The 26,793-nt window shown below is 42.5% G+C and overlaps 1 protein-coding gene across 2 annotated transcripts in view; it reads left to right on the forward strand.

Annotated features, from left to right (window-relative positions):
- The window catches only part of LOC144597886 (P-selectin-like), a 57,294-nt gene extending 31,110 nt beyond the window's left edge, over nt 1-26,184 (forward strand). The window contains exons 16-23 of one of the 2 annotated variants that reach the window (XM_078407637.1): nt 1,872-2,057; nt 2,187-2,372; nt 3,877-4,062; nt 8,584-8,769; nt 12,065-12,187; nt 15,653-15,683; nt 19,208-19,263; nt 23,655-26,184. In XM_078407637.1, the coding sequence (XP_078263763.1) occupies nt 1,872-2,057; nt 2,187-2,372; nt 3,877-4,062; nt 8,584-8,769; nt 12,065-12,187; nt 15,653-15,683; nt 19,208-19,263; nt 23,655-23,659 (959 nt within the window). In that variant the 3' untranslated portion in view covers nt 23,660-26,184. The remainder of the gene's footprint in view (nt 1-1,871; nt 2,058-2,186; nt 2,373-3,876; nt 4,063-8,583; nt 8,770-12,064; nt 12,188-15,652; nt 15,684-19,207; nt 19,264-23,654) is intronic. The other variant, XM_078407638.1, reaches the window with a different exon arrangement.
- Nucleotides 26,185-26,793: the final 609 nt, after the last annotated feature.

Below are 26,793 nucleotides of genomic sequence, written 5' to 3' on the forward strand. Positions count from 1 at the left end.
TCAGGATCAAATCTGATTCTCTGCCGTTGTGTGGCAGCAGCTCTACCAGCTGCACTGCTGTGCCAACGATATCCACAATACTGGAGAATTTAAAAATAAGGGGGGTAATCATTTTGCTGGAGTTAGACTGTTGACCTCCCAGTAGTCAACAGAATTGGAGGAACAGATATATAAGCAAAATGCAGAAAGGCAGGAGAGCAGTAGGGTTAGTGTAGTGGGGGATTGTAATTTTTCCAATATTAATTGAGATTGCTAATGTTCCTGCAGGGATAAGTCAGGTAACTGCAGGCTGATGAGCCTTATAGAAAATAGGTGCAGGAGGAGGCCATTTGGCCCTTTGAGCCTGTGGTCATTGTCAGTGGTCATTGGGGAAAATTGTAAGGGTTCGGATTTATGTACATTTGGAAAGGTAGGGACTAATCAGGAATGGGCAGCATGTGTTTTTGCAGATAACATCCTGCCTCGCTAATTTGATTGAGATTTTTGAGGAGGTAATTAAGAAGACTGACTGATGAAGGAAAGTTGGTTGCCTTGACCCAGATGGGCTTTAGTTTGGCCTTTGATATCCCACTTGATAGGCTGGTCCAAAGGGATCCGGCACATGGTATTCAAGGCAAGCTGATGAATCTGATCCACATTGGCCTGATGATGGAAGGCAAAGGGTAATGTACAGTAGAATATTGCAGTGATCAGTGTTGAACCCTCTACATGACTTGGATGTGAATATACAAGGAATGATTCGTAAGTTTGCAGATAACACAAAATTTGATAGTGTTGTGAGAGCAAGGACGATTGTCTAAGGATGCAGCAGGATATAGATCAGATGGAAAGTTGGCGGAAAATTGGCAGATGGAATTTAATTCTGAGGGACATTGTTGAACAGAAAGACCTTGTGGTTCAATCCACAGTTCCCTGAAGTGAGAACATGAGTAGATGGAATAGCAAAGAAGGCATATGACATGTTTTACTTCATTGCTTGAGGCATAGAACATAAAAATGGTGACATTTTGCAACATTACAAAATGCTGGTTACACCACACTTGGAGTAATGTGCATAGTTCTGATCACTACACTATAGGATGTGGATGTGCTGGCAAGAGTGCAGAGGAAATTCACCATGACACAGCCTTGAATAGAAGACTTTAGTTATGGAGCGATGTTGGATAGGCTGGGCTTACCTTCCCTCGAGCAAAGGAGGCTGATAGAGGAATATAACATTTTAAGAGGCATTGATAGTAAGATAGTAAAAATCTTTTTTCCCATGGTAGGGGTATCAAATACAGGAGGGCATATGTTTAACGCAAGAGGAAGGAATTTTAGAGGAAATTTGATGGCAAGCATTTTTTATAAATTCAGAAGTGATGTATATCTGGAAGTCGCTGTCAGTGAAAGTGGTGAAGTGGATACAGACACTAAGTTAAGTCACATGTGGTGAGGTGGATACAGACACTAAGTTAAGTCACATGTGGTGAGGTGGATACAGACAGTAAGTTAAGTCACATGTGGTGAAGTGGATACAGACACTAAGTTAAGTCACATGTGGTGAGGGTCTTGAATAGACACAGCAAAAAAGGAAATTGACTTAATGTTAGCAAATGAGATTACAGTAGATGGGCAGAAACATCCCATGAATATGGTGAGCCGAAGGACCCATTGCTTTGTGCCTATATTGCTATCAAAGATCTGGATAATTGTTGTGCACAAATGAACCATATAAGCCATCATTGTATAATTATCATTCATGAAATGGATTTTCATTTTTTAAATTTGTTTTTAAATTCTTCACTGGAAGCTAACTTTGCTTCCATGGTGCAGTAAGCTATGTATTTACTATGGCTGGTGGAAAGTTAAAATCAAACCTTGTATTTCAGCTCTAAACTGCAGTATGTTGACAGAGCCTGTAGAAGGGGTAATGAACTGCTCGCATCCTATCAGAGACTTCAGTTACAGATCAACATGTGACTTTAGCTGCTCTAAAGGGTTTATACTGAATGGGACAGACCGACTCCAGTGTCAAGCCACTGGCCAATGGACAGCACCAAGCCCCAACTGTAAAGGTAGCAAGGAAATTTACCTTCACTTTTTAATAATATTAAAACTGATAATTATAATTCTGCAATATTTAATATTGAATAATATACACCAAATCCTATCTTCTAATTTTTCTCATGTTAACAAAATGTCAGCCATAAATTGTCCAGCACTCCTAAACCTTGACCAAGGCTCAATGAACTGTTCCCATCCCAATGAAGATTTCAGTTACAGCTCAACATGCAACTTTAGCTGCACTGATGGGTTTATACTGAGAGGATCAAACAGACTTCAGTGTCGAGCCAATGGGCAGTGGACAGCAGAGATGCCCACCTGTAAAGGTAATATGGAGAATCACACAAAATAACTAAGCACAAAATAGCTAATTTTAAAATGTTGAAGCTATAAATTGTTTTTTCAATTCAAATCTGGTATGAATTTGTTTAGGTTTACATGCCTCATCCTTCCAAATGCTCAACTAATTTGAAAGTTGCACTTTAGCAGTAACCTTCTAGACACTGTTACACTTTTATCAAGGGGCAATGAACTGCCCCTATCCTAATGGAGATTTCAGTTACAGCTCAACCCGTGGCTTTAGTTCCTCTGAAGGGTTTGTGCTGACAGGGTTAGGGAGGCTTTGGTGTTATTCAGATGGGAAATGGAAGGCCAACCCCAAAGGGAAAATGTGCACTAACCATGTAATGCCAAATATGTTGTTCCCTTTTCCCCTCACTTTAATACCAGACAAAATTATTGAATTGGTGGATTGTTTTTTCAGTGATGCTATTTAAGTTTTATTTTCACATGTCAACTTTTGCAAGCACTGATCCTTGACTGTGGTTAACCAGTGTAGTACAGGGACCAGCGAAGGGACGCTATATACAACTTGGATGTGGATATACGAGGTATAATTTGTAAGTTTGCAGATAACAAAAAAGTTCATAGTGATGTGTAGTGCAAGTAAGATTTTCCAAGATTACAGCAGGATATAGATCAGATGGAAAGTAGGATGGAGCACAGGTGGATATAATTTAATCCTGACAAATGTAAGATGATACATTTCGGGAAGGGTAGGATGGGATATATACCGGAAATGCTAGAGCGCTAAGGAAGAAAGCTGAGGATTGTAGATGAACAGGACCTGAAGATTCAAATCCACAGCTCCCTAAAATGGCAACACGGTAGATATGATGGCGAAGAAGGCATATGGTATGTTTTATCTCATCAGTTTTGGCATAGAATATGAAAGTCCGGACATTTTGTTGCACCATTTGCAAATCGCTGGTTACACCACACTTGGAGTCATGTGTGCAGTTCTGGTCATTGCTCAATGGGAAGGATGTGGTCGTGCTGGTGAAATTCATCACAACGCTGCCTGGATGGGAAGACTAGTTATGGAGAGATACTGGATAGGCTGGGCTTGCTTTCCCTGAAGGGAAGGAAACTGTGGGGTGGCATGATAGAGTTACGTAACTTTTTCAGAGACATTGATGGGTTTGTAGTCTTTTCTCATGGTAAGGGTATCAAACACAAGAGGGAAACTGATTACGGTGAGAGGAAGTTTTAAAGGCGATTTGAGGAGGAACGTTTTTAAATGTATATGCAGAGGTGGCGTGCAACTGGAATTTGTTGCCAGAGGGTGTGGTGGAGTCAGATGCAATCACTACATTCAAGAGACATCTGGACCGGAACTTGAATATGTAACGGTAGTAAGGAAAATCTACCTGCATTTTTAAATTATATTTAAAATGATATCAATAACTTTGTCATATTTAATGTTGGGAAATACAAAAACAAATCCTATCTTTCGATTTTCTAATTTTAACCAAACATTTTGTGTATCAGCTATAAATTGTCCAGCACTGACACAGCTTGACCAAGGCTCAATGAAATGTTCCCATCCCAATGAAGAATTCAGTTACACCTCAACGTGCGACTTTAGCTGCACTGATGGGTTTATACTGAGAGGGTCAAACAGACTTCAGTGTCGAGCCAATGGACAGTGGTCAGCAGAGAAGCCCACCTGTAAAGGTAATACAGAGAATCACACAACATCTCTTTATACAAATAGCTAATTTAAAAATGTTGAATGAATAAGTTTATTGGCCAAGTGTGTACACATACAAGGAATGTGCCTTGGTGCTCCGCTCACAAGTAACAACATGAACATACAGTAAACAATTAAGAATAAAGCATAAAACATTAAAACATTAGGAATACAACATTACAGTTGAAACATGTGAGTGAAATGAACCAGAGCAAAAAGAGACTGCAGACTTTTGGTTATTGAGTAGAGCTACTACTCACAGAAAAAAGTTATAGTTGAAGTCAGTCTTGGTGTCTCATTTCCAAGGTGGCATGTGAAACTATATAAATTTGTTTAGGTTTACATGCCTTATCCTTCCAAATGCTCAACTACAGTATGTTAAATTTTGCACTTTAGCTGTAAACAAAGGCACTAGAGGAACAAGATAGACCACTCGACCCTAAAAATCGTAGTATGTCATGACGCCATTTTAGTAGGTAGAAACTTGCAAAAACATTTTAAAAGAAAAATAACAAAAATCTGTGAATTAATAGATGAGATATATTCTGCATTTTAATGGTATCATCACACACACTGTTCCCCCAAAACACTGAATACACTGCGAGAGGCATAACGGACGGTGGGTTTTGCCTACTAAAATGGCTCCTTTGCTTACTACACTTCAGTATAGGCGATTTCAACGGAGTGGTCCATCTTGTTCCTCTAGTATCTTTGGCTGTAACCTGCTGGACACTGTCACACTTCTATCATGGGACAAGGAACTGCTCCAATTCTATTGGAGATTTCAGTTACAGCTCAAGCTGTGGCTTTAGTTGTACTGAAGGGTTTGTGCTGAGAAGGTTAGGGAGGTTATGGTGTTATTCAGATGGGAAATGGAAGGCCAACCGCAAAGGTAAAATATGCACTATAGATGCCATTCCATCCATGGTGTGCCCATTTCCCCAGACCAAATTTGCAGATTTGTTTTACAGTTATGTTCTTTAATTTTTATTTTCACATGATTACTTTTGCTCCTTTACTCTGGTTAATCATTGGATACATAGGTATGGTTTGGAATCTTATCTTTAATGGGCCGGTGAGTTGACTGATAGGTAGGTGACACAAAAAACTGCAGATGTTGGAATCTAGTGTGAAAAACAAACTGATGGAGTAACTCAACGGGTCAGGCAACATCAGTGGAGGGAAATGGACAGATGCTGCTTTGTGTCAGGACCCTTCTTCAGAGACTATCTTCCCACAGCAGTTTGTTTTTGATAGATACGTGATTCTAAAATTGGGGTGCCTCACTGATAGTTTGTAGAGTTGCTGCTTCACAGCACCAGAGAGCAAGGTTCAATCCTGACCTTAGCAACTGGCTGTGTGGAATTTGCACATCCACTCTCTGACTACATTGGTTGCCTCCAGATGCTCCAATTTCCGCCCACGTGCCAATGTCATGGGTTGGCAGTTGACTTGACCTCTGTTAATTGCTCCTCGGGTGTAGGTGAGCGGTAGTATTTGGGGTGAGATAGTTACAATGTGGGTTGAATACTAAAATTGGATTATTGTAGCATTAATGCAAATAAGTGGTTGATGGTCAGTGCAGACCTGGTGGGTTGAAAGCCACTTCCATGCTGTTAGCCAATCTTACTCGAAAAGGGATGAACGGCAACGGTGAGCTCTGTGATCAGACTCTCCATTGAACTTACTTCCTCAGAAGTTTGAGATTGAGTATGTCGCTGAATACTCTATTGAACTGCTTTGGGTGTATGGTAGAGAGCACACTGACTGGTTGCATTATGAACTGGTTTGGTAACTCAAAGTCCAAGGATGAAGACTGCTGCAGAAAGTGGTGAACATAGCCCGGTCAATGGCAATGATGGTAAGATATAAAAAACCTTGATGACAAAAAATATTGTGAAGGGCTTGAGCAGGAAAAACTGGAAGTGAAAAACAGGAAGTGCTTGCCATTGCCAGGTCCAGCTGGATTTTTGACTTCCTCACCATCACAGGGATCAACAGGAAGTGCTGCTTGAGGTAGGCAGTGACTATTATAAAAGACACACCACCTTGGCCATGCTCCCCTCTTGCTCTTACCATCAGAAATAAGGTTATAGGAATCCAGGAACTGTGACCTCCAGGTTCAAGAAAGCTTTCTCCTAGCAACCTCTTCTTCAAGTTCTTGAACTACAGTGCATAACACTAACCATAACCCTACCTCAGTACTGATTTACTGTGGAGTTTGAATAGGTGGCATTACATGCTTTGGTTTGGCACTATTATAGTCTGGTTACCTAGAATTATTGATCATTTAGTATATTATTGACTATTACATATTTATTTGTTGTGTTACTCTGCCTGTGAAGCTGGAGCAAGTAAAAATTGTATTTGACAACTATACGCCCATGACTCTTTACATGAGTGGACTGTAATTTGATCCTGTGATGAAAATTGAGTAAGTGCAGCTGAGTTATTTGAATGTTTGTAATTATTTTTTAAGTTTAACTAAATATTTAAAAATAATTGGTATGCCTTATAACTATATTTTTAAAATTGCTTTCGTGAGGTCGCTGGTAGTCAGAAGATCTTGGGAAAATATTTTAAAGGATTCACAATTGGCGAGCTGTCAAAGGTTGTCAGGGCATTCCAGAGAAAGACAACATAAGACCAGTTGGTCCCTTGAGTCTGCTTAAAAACACCTTGGCTGATCCACTATTTCCTGCTTTCTTCCTGCAGAGCCCACAAGATACAATAGCTGAGGCTGACTCACTGGTCTGCCCCATTACCTTCGGATGCAGAGGGTCACTTCATCTGGCCTTCCACATCCAAGAAAAGTAAGTTTAGGCCTGGCAGGCAGGCAGGCTGCAAATTAAAAAAGCTGGAATTACAAATTACATTAAAGCTTATCCACTAGTGGTTACCCACTATCTGATCGCTCTGAAATCCTAAAGAAAGACGCAAAATGCTGGACTAACTCAGCAGATCTGGCAGCATCCCTGTAGAACATGGATAAGTGACATTTTGGGTCTGAAATTAAGAAATGGAATGGGAAAAGCCATTTATAAATGCAATGGCCTCGCATTCTTTTAGATCAAACATTGGAGAATGTATTTGGCAATGGTAATGCTGAGGGGGTTTGTGATGAAGACGACTATGATTTGTTCTGTAACTTTTCATACCTCCAGTTTCCCTCTCCCCTGACTCAGTCTGAAGAATGATCTCAACCCGAAACTTCACCTATCCCTTTTCTCCAGAGATGCTGATTGACCTGCTGAGTTACTCCAGCATTTTGTGTCTATCTTCGGTGTAAACCAGCATCTGCAGTTCCTTCCTACTCCAAAAATATTTGTGTTGTATTGGAAAAACTACTCTCCAATCATTTTAATTTTATTGTAACAGACATATATGACTTTTACCCAGAGTACGGGAAACAGGAACCAGAGGACATAGGTTTAAGGTGAGAGGTGAAAGATTTAATAGGAACCTAAGGTGCAGCCTTTTCATACAGTGGGTGGTGGGTGTGTGGAACGAGCTGCCGGAGGAGGTAGTTGCGGCAGGTATTATGACAACATTTAAAAGATGTTTGGACACCTAATTATCAATTCCAAAGCTTTTACTAGTTCTTTAACTTTAAATCTTTCAAATCTCCTCCTTTATTAGTCTGTACAAATGCTCTTTTGGAAAAACAATTCAAATAATCCAAGTTTAAATCATTAGAACTGTATTCAAGTTACTACAAGCATTACCCAAGGAAGGGAAGGGGAATTTGACCATAGCCCGTCCTCCCTCATTTCCGACTTCTTATTCCAGAACACCATTGGAAAAGATCAATGAATAACTTATTTGCTAGCTCTGTAAACTGTGGTATTGTAGGAGGCTGCTTCTGTTCTAACCATGCAAACTGCATTGATATGAACATAATAGTCTTTTACTTTTTCTGATTGCTGCCTCCTTACTGATGGCCAATTATTACCAAGTGATATCTGTCTTCAACTTCGAACAAACATCAACGGAATGGATGATTTAATAGAGCATGGAACGTAGAACAGTACAGCACAGGAACAGGCCCTTTGCCTCACTTTGCCCGCCCTGAACGTGATGCCAAGTTAAATAATCTCTGCCTGTACATGTTCTTTATCCCTGCATTCCCTGCATCTGCATGTGCCAATCCAAAAGCCTCATAAATGCCACTACCGTAACTGCCTCAGCACCCCAGCCCAGGAGCATGTTCCAGGCATCAAGCACGCCCTCAGTAAAAAAACTCCTGATAAAATAAAGATAAAATAGAACAATCCAATCCCAGGTCTTGGACTATTCTCAGCTTCGTGATTGAAATTTGCCATTAATAATGTTACTCAGTGCATTTATTCAACAATAAACCAGTAACCTCCAGATAACCTGGATTCCACTGAGTTGGATCAAAGATTTTTACTAAGATTGAAGTAATTGTTGAAAAAAATGGACTTTTTCAATAATTTGTAATGGACTGTGTTCATAATAATGCTGTTCTTTGGAATCCAACACAGTGGTGAGATGCCAGAAGCTGAATACGAGCTTGCCGGTGATTATGAATTGTTCACATCCTCTGGGCAACTTCAGTTACAACTCGGTGTGTGACTTTGATTGCATGGGAGGTTTTGTGTTGGAAACTCCTGTGAGACTTCAGTGCAACAAATCTGGACAGTGGACTGAGGATATTCCACTTTGCAACGGTACAGTTAAGAACATGTTATAAAAATTGCACTTCCTAGTTTCATCATCTGTTTCTGTTTATTTTAAATGATCTTGGTAATACAGGGCTGAATCTTTTACTGGCCCAGTTGGCTAGGAAGGCTTTCAGTTGGATTCAGGGCCTATACTCTGCTCATTTTACTTTGGGTTGGGGAATTGTTAGTCACCATGAAATAAGAATTCTACCTTTGACAGCTATTCACAGATCCCATGTGCAAAATGGATGTACAAGCAAGGACAAAAATTGGGTTTCATCTAGGTTTGCCAACTATCTAACTCTCAAGTAAGGGACAAAAGGTGATGTCACCGCCCGCGCCCCACATGACCTCACCCAGCCAGCGGCCACGTGCTCCCGCTCCACCAATGGTGGCTGCCCGGGCCGGGAGGCGGGTTGCTACGTAACCTCCGTTAGGCCCTGTTCTCTGAACACACTCTGTTAGCCTACACTGTCCAAGCCTACAGTGGCTCCCGGGCCTACAGTGTCCGGGCTTACAGCGCCCCCTGGGCCTACACTGTCCAAGCCTACAGCGGCTCCCGGGCCTACAGTGTCCAGGCTTACAGCGCCCCCTGGGCCTAATACGGGACAAGGGCGGTCCAGTACGGAACAAACTAATTTAGCCCAAAATACGCGATGTTCCGGCTAATATGGAACAGTTGGCAACCCTAGTTTCATCATCTGTTAAAACCAAGTAGACCATCCACATGCACTGTGATAATTTATTATCTAGTTATCATTTCACCATGCCAGTAAAATAAGATAATACGACTTTAATGAGAAACATGTACACACCAATCCTCGGGGTGCTCCCACAGACATTTATGCTGGTAGGTTAACTAGTCACTGCAAACTGCCTCTAATGTGCAGGTGAATAATGTAATCTGGGAAGAGCTGATGAAAATATAAGGAAGAGATATTATGGGGAAAATCAGTAGGGAATGGGATTGCTCTCATGGCCTCTAATGTCAAAAAGAAACATGAAATGTGCAATTAAGGGATACTTTCTGGATGGTGCCACCTCCACTCTTAATTTCCCATGCTCCCACATTAGCATAGGCACATGAGACCTGTCCCATCTTCAGAATCCTGAAATCATGCCATTCATTGCCTCTCCGACCAAAGCCACCAGAGGGAATGAAAGGCTTTGAGGCCAAGTTTACGGATGATACGAAGACAAGTGGAGGGACAGGTAGTTTAGAGAAAGCAGGGACTCTGCAGAAGAACTTAGACTCATTGGTCAAGTGGACAAAGAAGTGGCAGATGGAATACAGCGCAGCAAAGTATGGAGTCATGCATTGTGGTAGTAGGAATAAAGGCGTAGACTATTTTCTAAATGGGGAGAGAATTCAGAAATCGGAGGAGCAAAGGGACTTGGATGTGCTGGTGCAGGATTCCCAAAGAGTTAATCTACAAGTTGAATCAGTAGGTAGTAAGGAAGGCAAATCCCAGGGATAATTGGGTTAACATATGATGTGCATCTGATGGCACTGGGCCTGCACACATTGGAGTTTGGAAGGATGAGGGGGGACATTGAAATTTATCGAATAGTGAAATGCCTGGCTAGAATGGATGCGGAGAGGATGTTTCCACGAGTGGGAGAGTTTAGGACTAGAGGACACAGCCTCAGAATAAAAGGACGTACCTTTAGAAAGTGGGAGAGTCTAGGACCAGAGGTCACAGCCTTAGAATAAAAGGGCACACCTTTAGAAAGTGGGAGAGTCTAGGACCAGAGGACACAGCCTCAGAATAAAAGGACACACCTTTAGAAAGGAGATGTGGAAAAAAAATAGTTAGATGGTGGTGAATCTGTGGAATTAATTGCCACAGATTGCTGGAGAGGCCAAGTCATTGGGTATTTTTAAGGCAGAGATTGACAGATTCTTGATTAGTAAGGGTATCAAGGGTCATGGGGAAAAGGCAGGAGAATGGCATTGAGAGGGAAAGATAGATCAGCCATGATTGAATCGGCTGAATGGGTTAATTCTGCTCCTATGACTTACGAACTTATGAACTCTTTGAAGGAGTTGTCCAGTTTGATGTTCTGCTTGAAAGCCATGTGTCCTCATTTTAAACCGTTTAGCAAGCTCTAACAAATTAGGTTGGGAGCATTGTATCTCCGTGAATGTCTGTCTGTCTGTCTGTCTGTCTGTCTGTCTGTCTGTCTGTCTGTCTGTCTGTCTGTCTGTCTGTCTGTCTGTCTGTCTGTCTGTCTGTCTGTCTGTCTGTCTGTCTGTCTGTCTGTCTGTCTGTCTGTCTGTCTGTCTGTCTGTCTGTCTGTCTGTCTGTCTGTGTCTGTGTCTGTGTCTGTGTCTGTGTCTGTGTGTCTGTCTGTATATTTGTGGGTTTGTGGCTATATTTGTTCCCGAAATACAGCCAAAATGGTACATGATAGTGCAACAATTTTAGGCCCACCCTACTCACCATTCGCTTGCGGTCTCGATTGATCTAGTTTTCTTACATTTTAAAAGCAATTAAAATAAACTTAATAAATGCATTTAATAAACTTCAATAAATGCGCTCCGCCCCCCCCCCTCCCCACTTGCTGGGAGGACCGGCTCCCGCCCCGGCGTGCCCCGCGCTTGACTCTCCCGTGGTGCAGCACGATGGCAGAGGGTCAAAGAAGATGGCCGTCGCCGTCGAGCTGCCGCTGCAGGAGAGGTTGGCACCCAACAGGTCACGGCTCGCTCTGGCCTCCCCGATGGCGAGTGGCTTCCTCTTCCCCCCTCGCCCACCCACGGCCCCGGGGGACACTCCACGTGTCGTCAGTTGGGGAGGGTTGCCGGGCCCGCAGGAGAGGTTTGCACCCAACAGGGGTTGCTGGGCCTGCAGGAGAGGTTTGGACCCAGTGGGTCCACGCCCATCTAGTGAAACATAAATGTTTCCTATTTGTTTATACATCCAGTTGGGGTGGGATTAGGACTGAGGCAGCCTACTGCCCTGATTAGGGTAATATCTGTTTTATAAACAGTATACTTAGAGACTGATTGTCAGTAATATCCCATGGTCAATTGATCAGTAATTTTAATGTCTGGTGTAGTTTCCAACTCCTGAAACTTATTTTGCCAGAGGTGCTGTCGAGGTCATGTGGGTGCTTCAATGAAACCTTTCTTAGGCAAGAAAGTTCAAAGTTATTGGACTGATGTTAAACAAACCCATGTAGGTATGAACAATGGCTCAAGATGTTCTACTTCATGTTTTGCTGGTGTAATGGTAATGTGTAGCTAGTTAATCATTGTACAAGAGAATGATTACAAATGACACCATGCTGCTCTTTTCAGGTTCAGTATTTGAGAGTTCAAAGGATTTCTTGCTCTACGTGGGAACAATTGGAGGAGCTGCTACATTTGGTCTCATTATTGCCATGACAATGATCTGGATTAGAAGGAAACTGAAGTCACAAGGTAACCGGAATTTCTTTATTTTTCTATAATCTGAATTTAATCCATAGATGGGGTGTGTCGTGTCCATTTGCTTCTGATATCTGCTGATCAAAACCTGGCGGCTCTTGGATTCCAAGAGCACAATGTAGAAAGAAGTGTGGAATTTACATGTTCTCCTCTGGGCCATATTTGTTCCTCCAAGTGCTTTGGTTTCTCTCATATCTCTAAAAGAAGCTAATAGATTAATTGGCCATTATATATTACCCTAGTGTAGGTGGAATGCAGGTGAATTAAGGGGCAGGTGATGGAACTGGTGAGAATGCGTTGAGGTCTGACATTGGCCTCCTTCAATTAAAATTAAATAAGAAAATTGAGCGATATAGAAACAGGGATCTCACTTCTGCATCTTTTATAAGCTCAGTCTTTAGACTTTAGAAATACTGCACAGAAACAGGCCCTTTGGTCCATCAAGTCTGCGTCGACCAGCGATCACCCTATACACTAGCACTAGGGACAATTTACAATTTTACCGAAGCCAATTAACCTACAAACCCTTACCTCTTTAGAATGTGGGAGGAAAACGGAGCATACGGAGAAAACACATGGAGTCACAGGGAAAATGTATAAACTGTGGTTAGGATGGAACCTGGATCTCTGGTGGCGTGAGGCAGCATCCCTACCGCCGCCCACCTGTGCCGCCTCAGTCATTCAACTTTGACCCCAATGTCACCTTCCTGCTCTTACCACATATCATTTAACTTTCTTGATATCCAAACATCTATCAATCTCTGCCTGAATACACTGAGCTACGGAGACTTTGGAGTTAAGAATTCCAAAGATTGACTACTCTTTGGTTACACTCCCTCTGGGGCAAGTATATCCTTTCTTAGAGAGACCAAAACTGCACACAGTTTTCTAGATCTAGTCTTTCAATAGCCCTATACACTCGTAGCAAGACATTCATGCTCCTAAATTCATAACCTTTTGCAATGAAGCCAACATTGCATGTGCCGCCTTAACTGTTTGCTGCACCTGCATGGTTGCTTGCAATAACAAATGTGCAAGATCATCTAAATTTTTTTGTGCAATAAAATTCCCCAAACTAACTCTGCCTTACTGTCTTTCTCATCTTGGTTCTTGGTTCTTGGTCCTCCAAAATATTCCAAATGCATTTTAAACTGGAGATGGCGGAGTATGGAGTTAAGCAAGACAGGCTTCTTGGAGAAGAAGAGCTACCTTGAATTTAGTTGCGTCTGGTTTAGCAACTATAGTAGGTGAAGACTATTCCATGCTTTAATTGTGTGAGGGAAGAATGAATTGCTGTACACATCTGTCTTGGTAGCTGGTATCTTGAATTGAATCGAATGCCCTCATCTGCTCCTGATAGGTTTGCGTTTAGTGTAGATTTGGTCATTGATACCAAATAGATATTGCAATAAAGATGACATTTAAGGCTTTGGATGCTCTTCCCGCAGGATGTAGGAAGTCAGGGAAACTTCTGTTGTCCCTGTGGACTACACCTGTATGAGGTGTATCCCGTGCAGCTCTTTACAGACCGTGTCAGGAAACTGGAACAGCAGCTGGATGATCTCAGGATCACCTGGGACAATGAGGAGATCATAGATGGGAGTTACAGTGAGGTGGTCATCCCTAGGGTATGGACAGAAAGTGGATGAGTGACCATTAGGAAAGGGAGAAGGCACAGAGTGTGGAAGTCCCCCATGGCCATTCTCCTTTGGGCACTTTTGTGGGGGACTGCTGGTCAGCATGGGAAGCAACAGCAGTGGTCCAGCCTGCAATGTTTGGCCTGACTGAAGTACCGTGGGGAAGCAACAGCAGTGATCCAGCCTGCAATGTTTGGCCTGACTGAAGTACCGTGGGGAAGCAACAGCAGTGGTCCAGCCTGCACTGTAGACTCAACTCTCTCTATTGCAATCATAACTACATTTGTGGTGAAAAGTTTCAATTATTCATTTGGAACAATTGAAATGTTTAGTCATAAGAGTCTACCTAATTGGGTTCACAAGCGTTCAAACTTGTGACAACTTTGCAAAGTAAGATTCCTGTTGTGCTTTGTTCCAGTTCCACTTCATCACTCCTCCACATCCCCCATTACACCAATATCCTGCTTAGTGCAACCACAAAGATCATTAATTCATTATAGTGCTCTTGGTCCTGAGGACCAGACACTCACAGGTACGTATCTCCCTGAGGATATCTGCTTGGGCTGCACACTGCCCAGGTATGAACCTCTGCCTTATCTGCTGCAATGTGTTGCTGTGCTGGGAACTTGGACCGGACTCCTGTGCTCCCCGCTGCTCCCCGCTGCTGTGCTGGAATTCCAGGGCGAGTCCTTGTACTCGCACTGCTACGTGCTGCTGTACTGGGAACGATGTCAATTCCTGCCCTTCTCATTGCCTCTCACGTCTGTGCTGGGAGTTTGGTGACAACCCTTGCCCTTGGTAAACTGGACAATGTGGAGAAATTGCTGGGCTGGGGAGAGTTGTGCAGCCAAACAAAGAATGGGGAGAGAGCAGCTTCCAGCATATCCAACAACAGATGATGAGAGTGGCTGGAGGATCCAGCCTGTCTATCGGAGCTGCCAGGCCCCATAGCAATGGCCAACACACACTGTGCTGAACCCCAATCTCAGCACTGAATGACTGCAGAGCTCATTGCAGCCTGCTCAACAACAGCCCTCGCAGGCAGCCTCTGAACATTGCCTCAGGGGTTTACTCCACACTGAGTTTCATTGGCAATGGAGAATAGGGTTGGCAGCTTCCCCAGACAGCAGCACTGTCAGTAATGCGTTTCTGTTATGCACTGTGCTATAATGACCCCATTTAGCACTGATTCCACTTGCACTCTTGATCCTGGGAATGCATTCTGACCCTTAAGCAAGGTGCAAGTGTAAATCTACAGTATATGCTTGCAAATGACGACCTGAATTCTTGTCATCTTGAGCAAATACAATCTCTGGTGTTAACTGCTGTTTCATCAAAGAGCCACTATACTTATCCTGTTATTCACAAAATGCTGGAGTAACTCAGCAGGTCAGGCAGCATCTTGGGAGAGAAGGAATGGGTGACGTTTCGGGTCGAGACCCTTCTTCAGACTGAAGAAGGGTCTCGACCCGAAACGTCACCCATTCCTTCTCTCCCAAGATGCTGCCTGACCTGCTGAGTTACTCCAGCATTTTGTGAATAAATCGATTTGTACCAGCATCTGCAGTTATTTTCTTATAATACTTATCCTGTTCCTGTCCATCCTGTTCCTGCCCCTTTGGGCAAAAATCAGTTGGGATAAGCATTAAGCTATTTCTCTCCCTTGTTCAGAAGCACTGTGGCTAATTGTAGCCTTTCTGCTTTGGCCTCAGCTAAAATTACTCGTTGATTTTGAATATTTCTTTATAATTGTAAGTCTTTTAAAAAAATTAACATTTCAAGATGCATGTCTTAACATAACACGTTTTTTTATTATCTTCAGACGATGATTCAAAAATGCTAACCGCTAACAGGTAACTCAATTTTTCCGTGTTTTCCTATCTTTCACTTTGAGGTTGTAAAAGTGGGAATACAGTGCCCTCCATAATGTTTGCGACAAAAACCCATCATTTATTTATTTGCCTCTGCACTCCACAATTTGAGATTTATAGAAACATAAAAAGGAGGCCATTTGGCCCTTCGAGCCAGCACCACCATTCATTGTGATCATGGCTGATCATCCACAATCAGTAACCCGTGCCTGCCTTCTCCCCATATCCTTTGATTCCGCTAGCCCCTAGAGCTCTATCTAACTCTCTTTTAAATTCATCCAGTGAATTGGTCTCTGCGGCCTTCTGTGGCATAGAATTCCACAAATTCACAACTCTCTGGGTGAATTTATTTTTTCTCATCTCAGTTTTAAATGGCCTGCCCTTTATTCTTAGACTGTGGCCCCTGGTTCTGGACTCCCCCAACATTGGGAACATTTTTCCTGTGCACATTGTTAGATTTTAATACAGGCCATTTTCATGTTAAAATTACAGCAGTGTTTATACATAGTCCAAACCCATTTCAGGGCACCATAATGTTTGGGACACAGCAATGTCATGTAAATGAAAGTAGTCATGTTTACTATTTTGTTGCATATCCTTTGCATGCAATGACTGCTTGAAGTCTGGGATTCAAGGGCATCATCAGTTGCTGGGTGTCTTCTCTGGTGATGCTCTGCTAGGCCTGTATTGCAGCCATCTTTAGCTTATGCTTGTTTTGGGGGCTAGTCCCCTTCAGTTTTCTCTTCAGCATATAAAAGGCATGCTCAATTGGGTTCAGATCGGGTGATTGACTTGGCCACTCAAGAATTGACCATTTTTTAGCTTTGAAAAACTCCTTTGTTGCTTTAGCAGTATGTTTGGGATTATTGAGTTGCTGTAGAATGAACTGCCGGCCAATGAGTTTCGAGGCATTTGTTTGATCTTGAGCAGATGGGATGTGTCTATACACTTCAGAATTCATTATGCTACTACCATCAGCAATTGTATCATCAATGATGAAAAGTGAGCCAGTACCTTCGACAGCCATGCATGCCCAGGCCATAACACCCCCACCACCGTGTTTCACGGTGGTATGCTTTGGATCTTGGGTAGTTCCTTCCTTTGGCGGCTAACCAGTGGTTTGCATCTTGCAGTGTAGCCTCTGTATTTCTGTTCATGAAGTCTTCTACAGACAGTAGTCATTGACAAATCCACACCTGACTCCTGAAGAGTATTTCTGATCTGTTGGACAGATGTTTGGGGATTTTTCCTTATTATAGAGAGAATTCTTCTGTCATCAGCTGTGGAGATCTTCCTTGGTTTGCCAGTCCCTTTGCGATTAGTAAGCTCACCAATGTTCTCTTTCTTCTTAATGATGTCCCAAACAGTTGATTTCGGTAAGCTTAAGGTTTGGCTGATGTCTCTAACAGTTTTATTCTTGTTTCTTAATCTCATAATGGCTTCTTTGACTTTCATTGGCACAACTTTGGTCCTCATGTTGATAAACAGCAATAAAAGTTTCCAAAGGTGATAAAAAAAAAGACTGGAAAGACTAGGTGCTGAGAGCTCTCTTATACATGCATTAAGGAGGCAATTAAACACACCTGAACAATTACAAACACCTGTGAAACCATGTGTCCCAAACATTATGGTGCCCTGAAATGGGGGAGGACTATGTATAAATAGAGCTGTAATTTCTATATGGTGAATCCAAAATGTATAAAAATGGCCTTTATTAAAATCTGACAATGTGTACTTCAACCACAAGTGATTTTTTCTATTACAAATCTCAAATTGTGAAGTACATAGGCAAATAAATAAATGATGGGTCTTTGTCCCAAACATTATGGAGGGCACTGTATTAACACTGAGAAGTGAAAAGTATTTTTATTGTGTACCTAGACCCAGTATTAAGCTTCTGAATAAATGTTATACAAAGGAACTTCAAAGTATAGCTCCTTTTTTAGGTCCTCAAGTGTTTTTTTTACTCCTCCATTTTGAAAAAACTGTTATTACAGCCAATGTAAAAATGTACAAAATTACCCATGTAGCTTTCCAGTGAAGATGCCAATTCTAAAATGGATGGAACGGTTCTCTTGCGTGTCTTAATGCTTCTAAGTGCCGAAGGACCTGGATTATCGCTGATTGGTCAGCAGGATGATAATCAGTGGGTTTGTTGACTGAATGCCAGGAAACTATTTTAAACGATCCAGCATTGCTATTTAGGCCTCCTAGTGAGAGCATCACTCACTCTCACCCCTGTTGGTAGATCTCTCCAGCAGATGAAAGAGGATTCACTCGGGAATATGTTTGAGGAGTCTGTAACATTGACTGAATCGAGTGATTCCATAAATCATTGGGCTGCTGTTAGATCAGGCTGTAGTAAAGCTCTATATTTTGAAACCAGTCATGGGATGCTTGTTAGAAGGATTCTGCAAGGCCATCTTGGCAGGCATCATCTTGTTGTGACTGAATTTTGGCAGCTTAGTCAATGCCTGGAGGTCCATTATTTTTTCGTATGTTTAACTCTGCCATTTTGACACAGCTAAATGGTTTGCTAGACTATTTCAGAGAGTGTCATGCATCAAGCACATTGCTGTGAATCTGAAATCATGTTCACGCCAGACCAGATAAGGCCAGCTGGTCTCCTCCCTTGTAGGACCAATTGAGTTTTTACAATTAGCTTGATTCTTCAAAACACTCACCACCGATCATTGCTGTGACTTAATCAATCTGGATGTTAATTTTGGGTAACTAAACACCTCCCGCCCCCCCAGCTCTTCACTGTGCTCCACCTAGACTCTCATCCACCTCCCTTCCCCCTCCTCTTCCACCAACGTTCCTTGCTCTGGCTTTATAATTTGAATTCTTTGCATCTCTGGCCCTTGTCAAACAAGCTGTCTATCAGAAACCCCCCACACATGTAACTACCTATCACTTGCCATGCTTTGTCCAGCCTCATCCCTCTTCCAACTTTCTTCCCCTCCCAACCCCACCACAATCGGTATGAAGCAGGGTCCTGATCCTATCCAGGTTCTCCAGAGATACTGCCGACCAGCATTTAACTCAGTAATCCAGAGAAACTCCAGCACTTTACGTCTTTTTTCAAAAGTTAATAAACTAAATTTAAGTTACCACATTGTTTTGGTGGGATTTGAACTTGTATCTCCATTAGTCCAGGGATTTGACCACTGATCATCCCTCCCTCACTCCTCAAAAAACTACCCAAACAACAATGCATTTACACATGCACACTGAGCTTTATCATTCAGGCACACTGGAGAAAATAAACTTGATAATGAAAATGAGGAATCTACACCATTAATATCTGTTAAACCAGGCAAGGCCTCAGGCTATTCTAGTCAAAGTGCTTACTCAGAAATTTTGAACAGGTTTGTTCACATGCACAGAATGGACAGACGTGTTCATTCTGAGACGTACTGAATTCCTGTCTTTTTTAATTATCCATGAAAACTGCTGCGCATGTCAACTCATAAATGAATTAAACTGCTATATTTGTCTTCCAGTATTGAATTTGCACAAGATACGTTTGAAAATCCTACATTCGTGAATAATTCTGCAGGTAAAATTATAAACCTTAACAACTTAATAGAAAGTGGTAATGCTGAAATCTTAGAGAAACTTCTGAAGGAAGATGAGGACATTTTGCTCTCCAAATATAGGTTTAAAAGGATCATATAGATAGCAGATGTCAGTGTCAGATACAAAGCTTCATTAAATGTTACTGTCCATTGCAGTGGGCCTTTTATTATATATTTTTAGTTTAGTTTAGAGATACAGCGCGGAAACAGGCCCTTTCGGCCCACCGGGTCCGCGCCGACCAGCGATCCCCGCACATTAACACTACACACACGAGGGACAATTTTTACATTTACCAAGCCAATTAACCTACAAACCTGTACATCTTTGGAGTGTGGGAGGAAACTGAAGATCTCGGAGAAAACCCACCCAGGTCACGGGGAGAACGTACAAACTCCGAACAGACAGCACCCGTAGTTGGAATCGAACCCGGGTCTCCGGCGCTGCATTTGCTGTAAGGCAGCAACTCTAACGCTGTGCCACCGTGCCGCCCTGATTAGATATCTGTCTAATGATAGTTTTGAAGTTACGGTTAACATATGAATGTGGACTGTCAATGTGGAGAGACAGTGAGCTTGGGCAGAGGCTCTGCTGGAAGTTGAAAACTGTATTGATATTCATTATCTATTTACATAATGCCCAGGAGTATGATTTATATTTATTCTCTACAGTTCAGGAGCAACTGCAATATCTATTTGAGAAAGTTGAGGGTGCATTCAGTGTGAAAATATTGGCCTAGAAATTTTGATAAGGGCGATCATGTACTTTGCATGTGGACAGCAGGTTTGAGGTTATTTGCTTCAGCGATTCTGTGCATATAACAACACATATTTTATACCTGCTAAGTATCTCTAGGCCCATAATGCAAACATAGAGCAACCCATAGAGCAAACAGATTTCCGGAAGCAAAGCAGTACACACCTCGATATATATTGGTGACGAAGTAGAGATGGTCGAAAGCTTAAAGTTCATAGAAACATAGAAAATAGGTGCAGGAGGAGACCATTTGGCCCTTCAAGCCAGCACCGCCATTCATGGTGATCATGGCTGATCATCTTCAATCAATTAACATGCCTGCCTTCTCCCCATATCCCTTGATTCCAATAGCCCCTAGAGCTCTACCTAATTCCCTTTTAAATCCATCCAGTGAATTGGCCTCCACTGCCTTCTGTGCCAGAGAATTCCACAATTCACAACTCTCTGGGTGAAAAAGTTTCTTCTCACCTCAGTTTTAAATGGCCTCCCCTTTATTCTTAGACTGTGGCCCCTGGTTCTGGACCCCCCCCCCCAACATTCGGAACATTTTTCCTGCATCTAGCTTGTCCAGTCCTTTTATAATTTTATACGTCTCTATAAGATCCCCTCGCATCTTTCTAAACTGCAGTGAATACAAGCCCAGTCTTTCCAATCTTTCCTCATAAGGCAGTCCTGCCATCCCATGGATTAACCTCGTGAACCCACGCTGCACTGCCTCAATAGCAAGGATGTCCTTCCTCAAATTAGTAGACCAAAACTACACACAATACTCCAGATGTGGTCTCACCAGGGCCCTATACAACTGCAGAAGGAGCTCTTTGCTCCTATAATCAAATCCTCTCATTATGAAGGCCAACGTGCCATTAGCTTTCTTCACTGCCTGCTGTACCTGCACGCTTACTTTCAGTGACTGGTGTACAAGGACACCCAGGTCCTGTTGCACTTCTCCTTTACCTAATCTGACACCATTGAGATAAGTTGCTAGGAATAAATATCACCAGTAATTTGGCTTGGACCAGTCAAAGCAAAGCAACGGCCAAGAAAGCACACCAACACCTTTACTTCCCTAGGCTTACGAAGTTTAGTTATGTCCCCAACAACCCTCACCAATTTTTACAGATGCTCCATAGAAAGCATTTTATCAGGAGGCACCACAGCCTATAAGACTGTAAGAAATTGCAAAGAACTGTGGACGTAGTCTAGACCATCACACAAACCAACCTTCCTTTCCTCTACTCCCAATTCCTCCGTCTACGCATCTGCGTCCAGGATGAGGTTTTCATACTCGGGCGTCAGGGATGTCCTCGTTCTTTAGGAAACGGGGGTTCCCCTCTTCCATTATAGATGAGGCTCTCACCAGGGTCTCCTCAATATCCCACAGCTCTGCTCTTGCTCCCCCTCCCCCCATTTGTAACAAGGATAGAGTCCCCCTTGTCCTCTCCTTCCACCCCATCAGCCGTCGTAGTGAACAAATTATCCTCCAACATTTCCATCACCTGCAACGGGATCCCACTACTGGCCACATCTTCCCATCTCCACCCCTTTCTGCTTTTCGCAGAGACCATTCCCTCCGTAACTCCTGGTCCACTTGTCTCTTCCCACCCAAACCACCCCCTCCCCAGGTACTTTCCCCTGCAACCGCAGGAGATGCAACACCTGTCCCGTTACCTCCCCCCTCGACTCCATCCAAGGACCCAAACAGTCTTTCCAGGTGAGACAGAGGTTCACCTGCACCTCCTCCAACCTCATCTATTGTATCCGCTGTTCTAGATGTCTACTTCTCTACATCGGCGAGACTAAACGCAGGTTTGGCGATTGTTTCGCTCAACACCTTCACTCAGTCTGCCTTAACCAACCTGATGTCCCGGTGGCTCAGCACTTCAACTCCCCCTCCCACTCCCAGTCTGACCTTTCTGTCATGGGCCTCCTCCATTTTCATAGTGAGGCTCAGCACAAATTGGGGGATCAGCATCTCATATTTCGCTTGGGCAGTTTACTACCGAGCGGTATGAACATTGACTTCTCCAACTTCAGATAGTTCCTCTGTCCCTCTATTTCCCTTCCCCCTTCCCAGTTCTCCCACTGTCTTCCTGTCTCCTACCACATCCTATCTTTGTCCTGCCCCCTCCCCTGACATCAGTCTGAAGAAGGGTCTCGAACCGAAACGTCACCCATTCCTTCTCTCCTGAGATGCTGCCTGACCCGCTGAGTTACTCCAGCATTTGGTGTCTTCCTTTCTTTGACTCATTCTACACTTCAAGGCCACCAGCATAATCAAGGACCAGTCTCACCTGGTCACTACTTCTGTTGCCCTCTTCCTTCAGGCAAGAGGTATGGAAGCTTGAAAACTCATTCCTCCAGATTCAGCGACAGTTTCTTCACTGCTGTTATCAGGCAACTGAATGGACTTCATCAGTTAGGGTGGGCTCCTGACCTCTCATCTACTTTATTGGAGACCTTTGAACTATCTTTAATCGGACTTTATCAGACTTGCAGTCTTGCACTAAATGTTGTGCCCTTTATCCTCTGTGTACTATATATAGTAGGCTAGATTGTATTCAGGTAAAGTCTTTCCTTTGACTGGATAGCACACAAACAAAAGCTTTTCACTGTACCTCTACACATGACAATAATAAACTAATGACAGTGCCATTTTGTTTGCAAAATTATGCTATGCATCCAAGACCTGTGAGGGCTAAGACCTTTAACACCATTGGTTACATTCCCTGTACCCTGCCAGGGAGTTTGAAGCATTTGCGTGCTTGTCAGGCAGATTCCTTCTTTCACTTCTTGTTAGCATTCACCTGCATCTCCCTTGCACTTGCCATCCCTGCCACTTTTGCTGGGAGTTCTGATCCTCCCATTCCAACCTTAATTTTTCCCATTGATACTCATCAACCTCAATCCACAACTCTGTAATGGTGAGAAATAACATAGAAAGACTTTGTACTTCCAAAACTCTTTTTGTATAGAATATCGCAGTTTCAAGCCCTCACCCAGAGTTGGCAGCAGCCACTGTTCAGCACCTGTTCAACGTGTTTCCATATTTAAAAGGATTTCCAAGCCACCTGCTTACTTTTAGTGTATCATAATATAAATTAAGTTTGCTAAAGTGGCCTTGTCCTTTTGAAAAGAGGAAATCTTTGTTCAGCTGTCGCAAATCTTGATTTGTTATCTTCAAACATTCATGATATATGACATTGTGCAGGTGAAGAAATAGTAGGAGCTGTCACCAATGCTCCACTATTCAAATCCCATTTGGTTTGTTGGACAATTTACAAGGTGCTCAGAGCTTCAGCACCACTATGAAACCCAGATGCTGTGTGGGATGCCATCAATGCATTTTGTCCTTAAGAAGACTGTTGTTTGATTAGGCACTTTGTGGACTTGCAGTGCATTTTGCATACCCTGTAGATAAAGCATGCTCTTTTTTTCCTCAACAACGGGATATAAATATGCCATGAAGGCTTACAATTGCAGGAGCACATTGCTCAGGGTTAGATAGAGGGGAATGACCCGTGACTACCAATCTACAATGAGAGTATTAGTAAACATTCTTAGAAATTACCGTACACAGGTCTGAATCGCAATATAATTTGATTGTTTTTCTCTTAACAGAATGAACATGATTTGAACAAGATCTGTACAATTGTACAAGGAACATATGGCCAATGAACATTGTACCTTCACCATGCTCTGTTGTCTTCAGAGATATTGCCTCATTGTCTGACTTTAGATGTGCTAAACTTCCATCAAATTGCCAGGAAAACTAAAGCCGATCCTTTTGATCCTGGAAACATCTGGATCATTGGCTTCTTTTTATGAACTACCCAATTTTAGGCTCAGAGGAGAAATGCAATGACTTGATATTCCGTGTGAGATCCTTGCAAAGATCTATGCAATGGAACCTCCATTTTGTCTGTTCCACCACACTTTAAAACTGCGCCTTTACATCTATATAGCCTTCCCCCATCCTTTCAGCCAAAGACGTTTTTGAGTGAAATTTCATCTGCTACCTGTCAGCCCATGCTGTTAGCCTGACAAGGGCCTATACAGTTGACTGGCATCCTCGCTATCATCAACAAGGTTTGAAATTCTACGCTGTATTTCAATAACCAACTCGGATACTAGTACATGCCTCTGTGGAGACTGAATAATGCCATTTACTATAAATAATTAATTTCCATCCACAAGTCACTTTTTTTTCTTTAAGCTGACACCAAATCTTCTTATTTCGTGTGCCTTAATTTTATAACCAGTCTTTCATGTGGTACTTTACCAAATGCTATCTCAAAATCCACCTAAACCACAATGGGGACAGATTCAATCTAACTCTACGGAGTGACTGACCACTTCACCATTACCAAAATCTCATTTGTCTATGCTTCTTTACAGAGCTTTGGGAGGTTAAAAAAATACTGTGTCTAAAGGTCCTGTATACTCACTGGCAAGTGAAATAGAGCAATATCAGTGTTCCTCTCACAGGAAACATCCCCAGCATCAAAGTTGTAAATACAACCAGTTGGGTCCAATGGACATGACAACATCTTTCATGCGTTCAACACCAAATTTGCACATGGGCAATTCTTGAACTGTCATGCAGGAGATTATCAGAATTTAGAAGGATGAGAGGGGATCTTATTGAAACATATAAGATTATTAAGGGATTGGACACGTTAGAGGCAGGAAACATGTTCCCAATGTTGGGGGAGTCCAGAACTAGGGGGCACAGTTTAAGAATAAGGGGTAGGCCATTTAGAACGTAGATGAGGAAATACTTTTTCAGTCAGAGAGTTGTGAATCTGTGGAATTCTCTGCTTCAGAAGGCAGTGGAGACCAATTCTCTGGATGCTTTCAAGAGAGAGCTAGATAGAGCTCTTAAGGATAGCGGAGTCAGGGGGTATGGGGAGAAGGCAGGAACGGGGTACTGATTGCGAATGATCAGCCATGATCACATTGAATGGCGGTGCTGGCTCGAAGTGCCAAATGGCCTACTCCTGCACCTATTGTCTATTGTTTATAACCGACGAAATGATGCAAGAATATTCCAAATGCCTCCTTGAAAAGTTGGTGAAAATTTCAAATCCATGACTGCTCAAAGAAGCATATATGATAGCTATATATGAGACCCTTGCTTCCCGAAAGCGGGTGTGTGCACATGTCCAGTGAAGACAACAGAAGGTGCACAATCTCTCTCGTGCTGCCCAATGATCCCCCAGGGAAGCACATTCTCCACAGATTAGAGTGGAAATACGTCATTCTTGATTACAAGGGTTTGCCTGAAATGATCACGACATTTCCCTTCCCCATGACATTGACTCATCAAAAAAAATAAAAAAATTAGTCAAACACAATCTGTCTTTGCAGATCTATACTGACTCTTTATTAACTCCAACCAAATGCCTATTTGTTTTCCGCAATTATTGATTCTGAAACCTTACCCACCACTCACATCAAACGAACAGATCCACAGTCACTAAGGATTTCCTTACTTGGCTGGTTGATATCTGCTCCAACCACACCTGGTGATGCTGTAACCTGCCACTTCTTACTTTCATTAACGTCCTTCCCCGTGTCCCTTTAGTACTTTCTGCTCACCGGCTCTCATTCTTCATTCGTGTTGTTTGTTCTCCACTAAATTCCTGCCCGGTGGAACTGCACTTTATTTTCTTCCCAACATTAGAGCTTTTCTCCAATAATGGGTTTGCTTCATACCTCTCTTGTGCATTGTTCATTATGAATTTAATGTAAAATAGTCCCCAAAATTTGCTTTTCTCAGCAAAGAGCATTTGAAAATGTATTTTGTTTCGTGATTTTTGTATATTTGAATGATTAACCAAGCCTTTGTCTTTTTTATGGGCTTCCTTATTTTTATTGAGAGTTTGAGATGTTAAACCAACATAACTATATATGCTTTTAAGCAAATCATGTAATGAAATGTTTACAATGCCAACAGCAGATGAGTAACTAAATGATCAATTAAAATTCAATCAACATTGAATCTAAGGCAGTGTGATATCAAAACCACACATCACCAGCTGTTTTTATGTTCACTGTGCATTTTATCAATAAGTTGGTCATGCCTGTCATAGCAATAAAATATACCATTGCACAAACCATTTTTGGTTGAACTGTAGTTGAACAAAGGAGGATGAATATGCTAGAGAAAGAACAATGGATAGTAGACAGAACATTGGAGATTAAACAAATGTTCAGGCCATGCATGTTCCAGTTGGGGTGAAGGGCAAGGCAGGCGGGAGGAAGGAGGTTTAGATGACTAGAGCAAATGAGGCTCAGCTCAGGGAAAAGGAGGCAGCATGAGACAGGTAGAGGCAGCTGAGATCAAGTGCATCCCTGGAGAAGTTTCGAGAACTGAGGAGCATAAGTAAGAAGGAAATCAGGAGGTCAAAAGGGGGCCAGGAGATAACTCTGGCAGATAATATTAAGAAAAATTCTAAGAGATTTTATTACAACATTAAGAGAAAGAGGGTAACTCGAGAGGGAATAGGGCCCTGTAAATACCAAAGTGATCACAGAGATGCCTCTGTTTGCCAAGATCCTCAATGAGTATGTTTCCTTTGTTCTTACTGTGGAGAAAGACATGAGGACACACATTAATAATAGGGAACTTACGGCAGTTAATGGAGATGTCCCGAAGACACTCTATTACGGTTGAGGAAGTGCTGGATGCCCTAAGGTGCATGGCAGTAGATAAATCTTCTCCCCTCTCCCTTCAAGCAAGAGGTATAGAAGTGTG

This window comes from Rhinoraja longicauda, chromosome 11 (genome assembly GCF_053455715.1).
Source record: "Rhinoraja longicauda isolate Sanriku21f chromosome 11, sRhiLon1.1, whole genome shotgun sequence".
Classification (NCBI taxonomy): Eukaryota; Metazoa; Chordata; class Chondrichthyes; order Rajiformes; family Arhynchobatidae; genus Rhinoraja; species Rhinoraja longicauda.